Raw genomic sequence first — 14,269 nt, forward strand, 5'->3', positions numbered from 1 at the left:
TCTTTTAAGTGTGTGCTTTGTTCTCTGAAAAGCTTAGGTCAGTTGAGCAACATGCTGCTAATGTTTGGAAAAAAAAAAAAAAAAGAGCTGAGTAATGCTGGAGCCTTCTCATGTGGCTGATGCAAACCTGGAGAATTTGCATCATCATTAAGCTGGAATAAGTTGGTGTGACAGGCAGGAGCTTAAATACCAGCCCATGAGGAAGCTGAGCTGGTCTGTAATGATAGGGCGGTAGCAGCAGCCGCAGCAGCAGAGGTAGTCAGAGGTGGTGGAGGAGAGAGAGAGAGAGAGAGAGAGAGAGAGAGGAGAGAGAGAGCGAGAGAGAGCGAGAGAGAGCGCGAGTACCATGAACACACAGGTGTTTCTGAGGAGTAATTAGGTAGCTGTGAAGGAGAAAATACATCTTTTAGTTTTTACCTGTGAACACAATAGCACTGAGAGAGACAAGGGGAAAGCAAAGAGGAAGACATTTGGTCAGTCACACCAAGAGAGACCAAAGTTGAAAGTTTTGGGGGTTGTTTTTGTTTTTGTTTTTTGAGGGTTTTTTTTTTTTCCTCTGTTTCATTTTTCCCGTGTGTCACTACAATGGTCAGAAAGCCTGTTGTGTCCACCATCTCCAGTGGCGGTTACCTGCAGGGGAATGTTAATGGGAAGCTGCCTTCCTTGGGTGGCAAGGAGCCACCCGGGCAGGAGAAAGTGGTGCTGAAGAAGAAAATCACTTTGCTGAGGGGCATCTCCATCATCATTGGCACGATCATTGGAGCAGGAATCTTCATCTCTCCTAAGGGCGTGCTCCAGAACACGGGCAGCGTGGGCATGTCTCTGATTATCTGGACCGTCTGTGGGGTCCTGTCTCTGTTTGGTGAGTGCCGCTTCTTCTCTGGGGGGATGTCTGCGGAAGCTGGGCAGTTTGCTCTCAGGGAAAGCAAAGAGTAATTTTTAAGGAGTGAATGAATGGCAAAGGCTATGCCAGGTTTTCTGAGTCTTGTTTAAGTGTGCGAACCACCCAAACACAGCGTCCACTGTTGGCAGGATCCTGCATTCCCCCGAACTGCTTCCGCAGCCGGCCCTCTCTTCTCCTGACTACGACAGACAGACGCTTTTCTGACTTTTCCCTGTGGCCATGAGAGCAAAGGCTAACGTTGATGACCCGGGAAAATACATGTGAGCTTTCTGTACCGGGCGGTTGTGCTCAGTTACGTGTGTTTGAGGGATCTTGGCAGTTGGCACACTGAATGAAACACCTGTGAAGTGAAACCCAGTGTGGCCTATTTAAACACAGAACTGAGTATACAGAAGTTTTACAGTGGTTTTTTTTTGGCAAAACAAACTGGGGGGGATGTCTTTTTCTTTTTAATTTTTTAACTTGGTGTGCTTGTCAATTCCTACTACTATTACAAAAGTCCTTGCCGTGGAAATACGTGTGGTGGCACAGAACTCAATTCCTGTGATAAGTGGGAATATTGCAAGGATCCGAGCATATTTCAAATTTTTCCAATCTCTCCTCTCTCCCTCACACCTATTGATGTTTGCAATATAAAGAGTAAAGCAGAAATTGGGTGCTAGTTTTCTGTGTTTGTCCAGATCTGCTTTCTTCGTTTACAGTTTCCTTGGTCTTCAGGGACATAGATAACTTGTCCACCTGTTCACTGAGTTAACCGGAACAGAACTAGTAGTAGAAATATGATTAACAATTTTGCTTGAAAGTCTACATCTCTTTTATTGATTTGGTATTAATAGCACAGAGGTAATAGATACCTTTCATGGGGTGAGTAAATTACTAGAAAGCTACCTGAGTTAGTTACAGAGGTGACAAAAACTGGTGAATGGTCAAAAAATAAATAAATTTCATCCACACTATGGGGGTATATGTCTAAGGTGTATTTTGCTTTTTTGTGGCAACCAGGATGTTTTAATTCCAAAAGGCCCTGCTCTTTAAAGGTACTAACACAAAGCTTTGTCCTAACTCTGGGACTAAGTACTAACTCTTGGTCCTACATGGACCAATCCATTCATTCTTGAGGTCTTGCGGTGTTTTAATGCTTTGGTTTGGGTATTCATCTAGAGAAGTCAAATTTCCATTAGGAGGAAGCTATTTCAAGTAAAACTAATGGAAACAAAGCCTTAGTATAGAAAGATCGTATAAGAATTATTTTTAGGTTTTTAAAAAGAGTTGGTGGTAGAATGCCAGAATATGGTTCTGGTAGGTACATTTATAGACAGAGAACCTATTCGTTGCTCTTCTTAACTGACTTTGTGCACCCTTAGTCTTTACTCTTCTACAAATACTTGGTAAATTGAGAATTAAATCAGTGTCTAATAGGAAAAACCATAACCAGTTTGCTGGACTTTTCATACTTATATACATGCAGTTCCCACTATGTGATTTGATTTTTATACACAATAAAAGGTTATTCAGATATAGTAAAATGGATTGCTGTGAGGATTAAACTAGTTAAAATGCTATTGTACTATGAAAATATGGTTCTGTCTAAGTGTACCAACTCAACAGAAGCTCAGGGGGAAAAAAAAAAAGCTAAAAGGACTAGGTAAGGTTACATTTGAGTTGATATTCTTTGATTACTAATCCCAGGGAGCATGCTCCTGTATTAATCTACTTATCTGTATTTACATTTTGTCATTTAAGTTCCTAGGAGCTTTTTGACAGGAGTGCTTTCCTAACAGGAAGCAAAGCAAAGTGTAAGGAAAACAAATACTTTCTCTTCGAACTCTAGAATTCTGAGACTAAGAGTAAAGACTCTGTATATTTGGTTTACAATTTGTTTTAAGGTCAGGGTCAATACATGGATTTTTACATCTTGTTTTGAGCTGTTCTCATCTGGGTAAAATGGTTTTGGAGACTGAGACTTTTAAATGAAAATCTCATTCCTCTAGAACTCAATTTAAACCTAGGGTAACCATCCTGGAGTTTCAGCAAAGCAGACACAGGTCGAGGTATTGATTCTCTAGCAATAAATTCTGAGGTACTTCAGGCTTTCTGATAACATTTTATATAGGAAGCTCTTTTGTACTGGCTCCCAACATGGCGACTGGTTTCCAACAGAGTGAATTGCAACCAGTGATAATTAGTTACAAATAGGCAAACTATATATTAGTGATCCTCAAATATCAATCTTCAAACTAGGCATTTTAAAACCATCCATATAGAGGTGACTGGGTGGCTCACTGGGTTGAGCATCTGACTCTTGACTTTGGCTCAGGTTATGATCTCACGGTTCATGAGTTCAAGCCCCACATGGGGCTCTGTGCTGACAGCATAGAGTCTGCTTGGGATTCTGTCTCTCTCTGCCTCTCTCCTGCTTACTCTCTCTCTCTCTTTTAAAATAAATAAAAATAAACTTAAAAAATAATAAAATCATCTGTAAAAATTTTAAAATAAAAGATTTGTTTGGCTCCCTCTATTGGAGAGTCCGGACTGACTAGGTAGAGAACAAATGTAGGGTATGGCCTTAGATTTTTGAATTCATTTAAATAAAAAATTTACTTCCAGGTGATTCTGATACAGAGCGAGGTTTGGGAATAGGACAAATGATAGTAAGATATCACTGAATATCCAAATATTATTCACGTTGACAGTTCTGCGTAAAGCTTTACTATAATAATTTCCCACTCTTTTAGTCTCTAAAGTAGCTCAAGCAAAAATTTGTGTTACATTTGAATACTTTGCAGTATGAATAGAATTTTTCACATAGTACCATGGTATATTTTTCATTCTTGTGGTAGTTAATTGCTCAAATTAATAGGTATATTTCATGAGGTAGTCTCACTGTATCAGGGCCAGTACTGTCCTTGGCGCCCAATATTGCATTTTTACACACAACTCCCTTATGAGGTAAGAATTGAGATCTCTATTTTACAGATAAAGAAACTTACATTTGGGGAGGTCACAAAACTCGCTCAAGACCATGTGGATTGTATTGCCAAATGCTGAGATTACTAAATGTTTATAATTAATTCTACCCAATATACATAAGTTATGGCATCTCTTTCTAAATAGTATGTTGTTTTAACTACATACTACGAGTACATCAGAAGTGTACTCTTCAAAAACATCCAAGAATACCTATTCTAGAAATTGAATACTGGAGTCAAAATCCATTTTGTTGACAAACTGTATCTTACAAATTAAATGAAGTCTTACAAGGCCAAGAGTCTACACTCTTCTGAAGAACAAATAATTTTTTAAAAAATTTTGATGTGCAACAGAAATGCCATTTATTAAAAGGATTGTTAATATAATGAGGTTGATTTGGGATAATTCCTTGTGTTGGTGTGTAGTTCTTTTAAAAATAGGTTGGTATTATTGGCACTCATCTTCTCTTTTTCTCAGGTTTGATTGAGATTCATAATTCTTTCTAATATATTTTTTTTAGAAGTTTGTCTTTACCATTTCAAATAAAATTACATTGTTTGAATAGAATGAATTAGATCCCAAATATGAGGAAGTTACAAGGAGAATTTGATGGCTCCTAACGATCAGATGACTGTTACTTCTCTTCAAGACCTCATTCAGACCAAAGGATGTAGTAACATCCTAAACATAAATATTGTTGTATCAATTCTTTTTTTTTTTTTTTAATGCTTATTCGTTTTTGAGAGACAGAGTGAGGTGAGTGAGAGAGGGGCAGAGAGAGAGGCAGACACAGAATCTGAAGCAGGCTCCAGGCTCCAGGCTCTGAGCTGACAGCACAGAGCCCAGCGTGGGGCTCGAACTCGCGAACCACACGATCATGACCCAAGCCAAAGTCGGACACTTAACTGACTGACCGACCCACCCAGGCACCCCTATTATATCAATTCTACCTTGGGCTGACTAGCTAATGTCTTAACTTTGTACCTTTGTTTTATGAATACTTCACAGGAGCCTTGTCATATGCTGAATTAGGAACAAGTATAAAGAAATCTGGTGGTCATTATATATACATTCTGGAAGTCTTTGGCCCATTACCAGCTTTCGTACGAGTCTGGGTGGAACTGCTCATAATACGGTAAGAACATAGATAAGAAAACAGTTAAGGAAAAATAAATCCATTCATTACACCCTTCTTTAAACCATCTTAAGTTTTTTTAAACTGACTAGAAATATGTATGTCATGTGACTATGTTGTAAACATGTGTATTTCAGGATGTGAAATCTATGATAAAATACCTCTGTCAGTGTTTTTAATGCAGTTTTGTCACTGGCAATAGCTCTCCATTCATGGCAAACTTTTATTAAAGTATCTGATTTTCTTTAATATTCTATTATCCTCTGATATTTCTGGAAAGTATGTTGACTTGAAAGGATACAAAGCATCAAAATCCACTGTGATAAATCGTACGTTTTGCCTGGCCAGACAAAATTAAATGTTATGCTAGGAGGAGGAGTTTTTCTTCTTGTAGATTCCATTGTCATTTAACTTTCCTCTGTTGTCGTGACTAGAAACTTCTGTGCGTAACAGCTTAGCGTGTCACTGAGTTTTATATTTTACACACAAAAATGACTTGACGTAAATGACTCACTTCCTCTGGTTAAGCAAATCAGTGAACTATAGTTGCAAAATATAAAAGTTTTCTTGCTGTAAGAATATGTTCTTTCTAATTGTCTTGGTTTAAAATCCAAACAAATAGTGCTAAGTCACTCTGAATAGCAAATTTCCTTTCCCATTGTGGGAAACCTGTGATGTCATATGTACAGTTTAGAGTATCCCGGTCCTTTAAGGTAACTGCTACCATAAGATGTGACTAACACGTCCTGATTGTAGAGCTTAACAGTAATAACTGGAGAAACTTGTTCTTAGTGTAAACTTATCAGACATACACAGCTGAGAGCTCCAGTGAGCTTTTATTCTGACATTTGGGGCATAAGTGGGAAATGCAGAGCTAATAAGTATCGATTTAACACTACCCATGATTTTTAGAGTCAAAGGCATCTATGTCTTTTTTGACAAAGAGATTAGATTGATATTTACTTCTCTGTTGAGTCTGTTCTCATTTTAGACAATTCTGCATTATTTAAAACTTGTGATAATGAAAATTATGCTAAAGAGGTACTTTGTTCTTTTTCTATAGTGTGGAATATGCTTGGGATGTACTTTCTTCTCTTTTCTGATTTATCTGAATATTACTCTTCAGAGGTTAGCCTAAATCCTGTCTTTTCCACAGTTAATTTCCTATTCATCCTAGTTTCTATTTCTTTTCTCTCTTAATTCTTTTGAAAAAAAAATGCAGCTCCCACTTCTTATTTGACATTCAACACGATATCTTGTATTCCTACTTAATATATCAGGTGTCTATGCTCTGTTTCCCCATCAAAACTACAGGCATTTTAAATACATGAAACCAAGTGTCACACTTTTGAAACTATTATACATCTTAATCAGTGTCCTGAGCATTATAGATAGTAATATTTTTGAACAATATTAAATTATTTTTGAATAATTTAATTCTTTTTGATTGAAAGTTTAAGATCATAATATTTTGAATTCGACATTCTCAGCATTCAAATGAGGACACGTGGAGCACCTGAGTGGCTCAGTCAGTTGAGCTTCTGACTTCAGCTCAGATCATGATCTCATATTTCATGAGTTTGAGCCCTTTGTGGGGCTCTCCATTCTCAGTGAGGACCCACTTCTGATCCTCTGTCTCCCTCTCTCTCTCTGCCCCCTCCTCTGCTCTCTCTCTCTCTCAAAAATAAATATCAAATGAGGACTATACTTATTCAGAGTGCTGGGTTGTTAGGATGGTAGGCTTTGGAGCCTGATCTAGCTGCATCTGAATCCCTCTTCAGCTAGGTATACGTTGCATGGCTTTAGTTAATTGCTGGGCATTATGATGAACATGACCATTCTGTTCACAATAGCACAGATACAGTGCTCACTCACTTACTTATTCATTCCTTAAACAGCTACTGAATGGTGAATGGTCAGTTAAAGAGTCCGTAAGTGGAATGACCCACAATTCTTGCTCCCAAGTAGCACATAATCAAATGTTACTTACACTGCAAGACAGCTGCTTCATGGTGTGTGTGTGTGTGTGTGTGTGCATGCGCACATGCGTACTGACAGAGGAAATGACCCAGATATATTCTAGAAGCTTTTTTTAAAGGATTCATATATTCCTTTGTAATGAGAGACTCACATTGCTAGGTTGGTCTTCTAAATAAACAGAGTAATGAATGACTTGTGGAGTAACAAGATACCTAGATACTTTAAGATTTCTCATCTGCTCACAATACCTGTCGTGCCTAAATACTTAAAATTATGCTTCAGGGTGAGCACTCTTGGCAGCAGAAATAATCTGTAGAACACAGATTCCAAGAAAATAAATATCATATATCAGTACATAGCAGGGGTCATTAGATTGAATTCACATATTAACTATATATTCAATGTTTATTGGGTTTCTACTTATGATAGATACTGTACTAAACACTGGGGATAAAATAGTGACTAAGTCTTGAACTCATGATGCTCAGGGTCATGTGAGGGAAATAATTATCAATCAAGAAATCACATAGTGAAGATAAAGTAGCTACTCTGATCAGCATCATGAAAGGGAAGCCATGGGCCTTGGTAAGGGAGTATACTCAGGGACCTCTCACCCAACCAGAAGGGTAAAGGAACTTCCCTGGGCCAAGGAAGATTGAACAAAGATATAGAAAACTACCAATGAGTTGTAGGGGCTCCATGTAAAGGGTATTCAGCTCTTTCCAGTGAGAAGAAGCAAACTAAGAGGAAGGGATTGCTTAGACCAGATGGAACCTTCACAGACTATTTTGCATGTCCTGAGCATGTTTTGAAAGCACTAAATATGTGATCCGGTTTTAATTGAGACACCAAAAATTTACAAATGATGAACAGGAAAAATAGTCTTTTGTTGGGGGGTGAGGGAGAGCAGAGGGTCTTTAGGAAAAGAAGAAAAAAATTGTATGGTGCTATTGAGTACAAGCAGGCCAAATTTGGAAATGATTGTGGTTGGTTTTCAGACAATCTAGAGTGTAGGATAACTATGAGAAAAGAAGCTGAAAGAGAAGACTGGCGTGAGAAGTTAAATAATTCCATGAACTTGCCTGTGTATCTAAAGAATATATGTTCACATATACATCTATTTAAAGGCACATGTAATTTTCTCATAGAAATATTTGAAGGATTAAAACAATGGTTTGTTACCTATTTTACTATAGACCTGAACTTATTTAATTTTCTTTTTCATGTTTTCTCAGTTGTATAAATTTACAAGAGAATTTTTTTTATTTTGCAACTTATAATTTGCATTTAAATATTTCTATGAAAGTAAGAATGATCACTTGGCTCTTCACGTACTAGAGCCAAGTGATTCGTCTGTACTAGAAAAATAAGAATGCAATGTCAAGGACATAAGCATATATTTTCAATGAACACTTATTAATACTAATTTTCAAACCTGAGTTTTGTATTCATTTTCCTGACTGTGCTCCAACTCATTAGATCTACACCCTTAACCCATTAATGCTGTGGCTGGAGTTTAATTGTTGACTTATTATTATTTTTAACGTTTATTTACTTTTGAGAGAGAGAGAACGAGAATGAGTGGGGAGAGGCAGAGAGAGAGAGAGGGAGACACAAGATCTGAAGCAGGCTCCAGGCTCCGAGCTGTCAGCACAGAGCCTGACATGGAGGTCTGAACCCACAAACTGTGAGATCATGACCTGAGCCAAAGTCAGACGCTCAACTGACTGAGACACCAGGTGCCTGTGGTTGTTGCCTTATGGCGAAGACTGCTTCTTAGAGTGTCCAGCTGCCAGGATCTCAAATAATAAACTAGATGTTTAAGAAAAAAAGTCAAATATAGGAGAGCAGGAGCAAAATTGATAACACCCAGTCTTGCTTCTATGGATGTATGAAACTTAAGCTAGCCACCGAAGTTCTAGGTAATATTTCATTTGGAGTATCTGCGACAACCCAATCAAATATGGAGTTTGGAAAACTATAGGCTTTCGTAATTAACATGCTCTTTACGTTGACTAACATTACCTCAAGGTAGAAAAGTTTAGCAAGGATGCTATTTATTATTTTCTTTTTGTTAACCTGAAAATTTTCTTTCCAGCCCTGCAGCCACAGCTGTGATTTCTCTGGCATTTGGACGTTACCTTCTGGAACCATTGTTTATTCAATGTGAAATTCCTGAACTTGCAATCAAGCTCATTACAGCCGTAGGCATCAGTGAGTATCATAGGTCCGAATATGAAAAAGAAAAAAAAAAAGCAAAAGTGACTGATGACAAAATTTCTTTAGACTTTTTATATGATGGGACTGCTCTCCACATCATGCTGTTTTTGCTTCAGTTCCTTGCCAAATTTGTGTTGGAAAATAAAGAAAAGATTAAGGATTTAGAGTGATCCCTGGTATTACATTACATGCCAGTTTTGTATTGGGTCAATAGAAACAATGGTTAATCTTCTGATATAGGCAAACAAACCACTTTATTAGTAAAATAGCCACCGAATTGTACATGAAAGGAGAATTTTACAGATGAAGAGCCATTTATTTATGGGCTTTTGAAGTAGAATATTCTCCTTTCTCACTGATAATCTGTTAAATGAAAACTCACTTATCCTCATGGCCCGCTGTTCCTGTGTTGGGTGTGTGTGTGTGTTGTGTTGCGTTGATATCTTCTATTCTGTTAGCAAACTGCCACTCTCAGTGTTATAGTTTTAGCTGCCCATTGATGGTCATGACAAAGTCTTCTTTTTAATACTTGATTACTAGTAGCACTTCTCAAATTGGATCTCCAAATTAGGAATTTGTTCAGTTTTATCGATGTGCACAAATTCTAGATGGTTTTTAAAAGAAATGAAAAAGAGGAGCATATACAACATTATGTAAGTGATATGGAGCCAAACCTTTGAATAGTGTGGGATACAATAATACTTCTAGATGCTAATTGAATCAGTTTGAAGAATCAATATGATCATGCTTGATTAAGTTTGAACTCTGGAAATAGAACGCAACCCAGGAAGAAGTAATTCCATACTTGTGAAGAATTTTCACAAGTTATGCACGCCTAACAAGCTCCAGTAGAACACTGAAGGGAGTACTGTGCCATTGCCACTAGAGAGGTGAGTGGTTCGTTTGCAGGAATTACCTGTAAAAATCTCTCTAGTGTAGATACATGAATTTTTGAACTTAGGCTCATCCTGGATTTTCTACTTTATCCACCGGACATGTGCACACTATTCTTCTGTGAAATCTTTGAAGAAAGACAAAGAAAAATACTCAAGGTAGACCTATTTGAATTCCAGAGAGGTAATGGTAAACGTAACTCATCATGCCCTTAACGCACACTACAATGTGAGACTCAGGGACAAATCATTTAGCGTGTTACACCTCAATATTCTTGGCTGCAAATCCTGTGGCGTCTCAGAGAGTGTTTGGTGAGGATTAAATGATTTTTACTGAGACAATGTGTGTATAGTGTTTGGGTCATGCCTGCAATTTATTAAGAACAATTACAAATGGTAGCTGTTTATACTCTTGTGGGAAAATATCATGTGACGTTCCATGAGACCAGGGGCCCTTGCACTGCCATATTTCCATGCTCCTAGTATGGCATGTGTGCTCAATAAATATTTGTTGACTGACTGATTTTATGCAAAGAGATCTAAGGAATTTTCCCTAGCATAAAAGTCTACTTGTTCAACCTGGAGGATTACACATCTTCAGTTTTCTCAGGCAGCAGGACAGTGGTGGCAAATGAAACACAGTTTGCTCAATGTAATTTTCAGAACTAATACCATGAGCTTCTGTGGGATGAACTATCTTAGCATAGTAGTTACAGCTTAGGCTTTGAAGGCAAACAACCAGGAATTGAAACTTAGTGTCACAATTTCTTAGTTGTGTGATCTGGAGCTAAATATTAAAACTTCTTAAGCGTTACTTTTGTTTATTAGGAAAATACTTGTGAAAAGATAATCTGTCTTGGATAGCTGCAGAGAGATGAAATTACGTCAGGTTTTTAAGGCCTTTAGCAAAGTGCCTTGGCCATAGAAAGTACTTAATATATCTGGCGTCCCACTGAGGGATTGGACTAATAGCCATTATTGTAAGCATTATATTCTCGTCCCTCAAATGGCTGAGGCAGAATCATACCGTGATTGTTATATTTGAAAAGGGGATAGAGAGAATATTTTTGAGAGATGTGTAAATTTACAGTAGAAGTTTTAAAAGGTATCTTTAGGTGTAGGTGCATGTATTTCTCAACTTAAATAAAAGTTATAATTAGCAAATGTTCAGTAGATTTTATGTAAACACAAATCCACAAATATTGCCTGCTTTGGACTTGAGATGGATAATGGCAATATATTACTATCTTGGTAAGTCTAGACTCTTTTCCTTTATCCAAATGATATTAAACTTTTTTTGGAGGGAAAATCTGTATTTTGGAGGAGGAAATGGAAAATGTACAGACTAAAATTTTAGCTCAATTATACGGAAGGATAACTAACTGTGTTCTGCTTTACCAAACTTCTGTAATGGATATTGGTGATAAAATGGTTCACAAAGCCTTGTAAAATCTTGGATGAACCTAGACATCTTCCATTTTTGCCATTGGCTATAACATTAACTGAAAAGTTGTGATGTTCCATTTGCAAGCTTGAGATTCTGAGGAAATGTGTTCCTATAATTTGGAGAGATTTCACTGAAAGAGAAAATAAGGTATTGTTATGACTCAGTGGTAGGTAATGTAAATCAGTGGTCTAACTGGGAAAGTGAAACTAACTTTGAGAAGGATTTAGCTTTAATGGAGCAACCAATCAGGGGTGGAGATAGAGATAGAGAAGGAGACATTTACCTGGGGGCAAATCTCTCACATTCCAGTTATTAAAAGTGAGTATAGGTGATAAACTTGCTGAGGCAGATGGCTGGTGAGACATAGAAAATAGAGTTTAATTGTATGAATTGCTTTCCTGTATTACTTGGCGGAGGAAAGATTTCATGATCATATGAAATCTCTAGTTCAAGTGTAGAAAGAGAGCAAAGCTGAACGATCTTGTTACAATCCAGTCACGGGAAAAAAAAAAAAAAAGAGGTTTGAAGTTTTGTGAAATACTGACCAACCATTTGAGAAGTGATCCTGGGGTAGGAGTGGGGAAGTTACTGAATGCTAATCGATCTGCCCTTTGTTTAAAGTACTGGACTTCATTCATGTCAAATTAATAAAGATGAAAAGTGTTTGCTTACCCAAATTCCTGTCTGTTGCAGTAAACATGTCAGGCACAGGGAAGTCTAGCTGGGAAATCTATCTTAGACATTCGCATTAGGTGCTCTCTGCTAGCCCAGCATGGACATTACTCCCTTCTGTGTGACACTGTCAAGTTTCACTCTCCTTGTGGCTTTGGTAAGCATTGAAGGATGTTCAATACTTACAATGATATCCAGTCTTTTGTTCTGGTCTCCTGAAACTATTCCCTATATAAGTATACAATTGAATGGCAGAATATTGTAATAAAAATACTTTCTTCAAAATATGAAATCTAGTCCCAGATCCATTCCTAACAATCTCCAATCTGAGTTTCCTTCCTAGCTTAGTGTGTACAGGTGAGTAAAGAGCCCCACCCTGCTTCTCATACCTTGTGGGAATAATTAGAAGAAACAAAGAAAATAACACCATGATTCCATTATAAGAACAAATTAGCCACTTTCATTACTAGATGACTGTACTTTCTTTTCCCAGACTGTTTTCCTGCCATCATAGAATTACATGAAAGAAAATCAAGTTCTGAGCTAGCATTTCAAAAACATATAGCATGTGGAGTGGTTTTGCTTAAACATTCTGAAGACTGGCTATGCCTACCCCTTTTCTACCATAACTAAATTACCAAGACAATGAATTCTTAGGTAGATATATGTGGTATTGAAATATATAAGTACTGAAAAACAATAACCATATCCTTCCGGAGGATGACAAATAAAATGTGGGAAATCCCTGCCAAGATAAACATGAACCTTAACAGAGAGGCAGAGCCACTAGGAGTTCAAAACAGTTAGGTATGTTAGTGAGATCATGTTATGTCTTTTGAGCTACTTCCTCACTGTCACCTGTGAGCTAGGGGTAAAAAAAAAATGGACTCTGAAGTCAGTTTACCTAGGCTCCAATCCTATTTTCACACTTACCTGTGTGAACATGAGCGAGTTAAATACCATCCCAAGTTTTAGCTGCCCATCTGAAAAATTATGCCGGCAATGATGGTGACCACATCATAGAGAGATAAAGACTAAGTAACATTATCCATGTAAAGTTTTTGTACAATATCTGCCATATAATAATAGTTTACAATTATTTGGTGCTTACCATTTTTATTCCCAGCATTGAGATCCTAGGTACAGATTGTCTCTCTGTTTTTTAAAGATGTTTAGAGCTAGAGGGGCTTATCCTCTCTGAAATTAGTATATTCAGGCAATGAATGCTAACAAGGAGAACGGTAATTCAGGCAGCTGTTATGAAAACCAGTGGGCTGATCGACTGTAACTCACCATGTAGCATCCCTATATTTTATTGATTTAGCATGAAATAGTCAGAAGTCAGAAGCCAGAGAGAACCTGAATCTGGGAGAAAACCCAATACACCCAGTTTCAGTAATCTCATTCTGCAAATCCACAGACTTGAATTAGAGAAATGCAGAGAGAAACACTAGCCCGTCCATAAATCCCAGTGTAAGTCCTTCACATTTCCCTAAACATCCTCTTCAGGTAGAGCTCCCTTCTAAAATGTATTCCTTATCTCCAGGAGANCATTTGGGCAAGAAAAAAAGCTAAAGTTGATATAAATATTTTCTAATGTGTGAAATTTACAATTATTATTCAAAGGAAGTAAAGCTAGGTAGGACCACAGAACTTACTCACATTTCTTTTATTACAATGTGGGTAGGTAGTCTATAAAAAACAAAGAAGATATTATTTGTTTCAGAAATGCAGAAAGCTCTTGCATTTAGTGAATCCCAAATCCCCTTTTCAATATTGCTGGGTAAGTAACATATGTAGACTTAAACTTCTGTGTAAAGACACATGATGAAGCAGCATTTCTAGTTACTCGAGGACCTTCACAGTGCCTCTGTACTGGCTGCCTTGTTACTTGTGAAGCCTTATCCTTCAGGGTCATAGAGGCACATCTCAGCTGGAATTTGGTGTACCAAATAATGAGTGCAACGTCTGCATGCTCAGATAATGTGAGGTTTTGTGAAACCTTTGAGAGAAATCAGTTTTAACCAGAATTTTTTCTTCAGCTGCCT

The 14,269-nt window shown here is 37.5% G+C and overlaps 1 protein-coding gene across 3 annotated transcripts in view; it reads left to right on the forward strand.

The window, feature by feature from the left end:
• The first annotated feature begins 211 nt into the window (after window positions 1-211).
• The window catches only part of SLC7A11 (solute carrier family 7 member 11), a 77,048-nt gene continuing 62,990 nt past the window's right edge, over window positions 212-14,269 (forward strand). For 2 of the 3 annotated variants that reach the window (XM_077755975.1, XM_077755976.1), the window contains exons 1-3: window positions 212-862; window positions 4,883-5,009; window positions 9,088-9,203. In XM_077755975.1, the coding sequence (XP_077612101.1) occupies window positions 586-862; window positions 4,883-5,009; window positions 9,088-9,203 (520 nt within the window). In that variant the 5' untranslated portion in view covers window positions 212-585. The remainder of the gene's footprint in view (window positions 863-4,882; window positions 5,010-9,087; window positions 9,204-14,269) is intronic. The other variant, XM_077755974.1, reaches the window with a different exon arrangement.

The sequence above is a fragment of the Crocuta crocuta genome, unplaced genomic scaffold, assembly GCF_008692635.1.
Source record: "Crocuta crocuta isolate KB4526 unplaced genomic scaffold, BGI_CrCroc_1.0 scaffold112, whole genome shotgun sequence".
In the NCBI taxonomy this organism is placed as follows: Eukaryota; Metazoa; Chordata; class Mammalia; order Carnivora; family Hyaenidae; genus Crocuta; species Crocuta crocuta.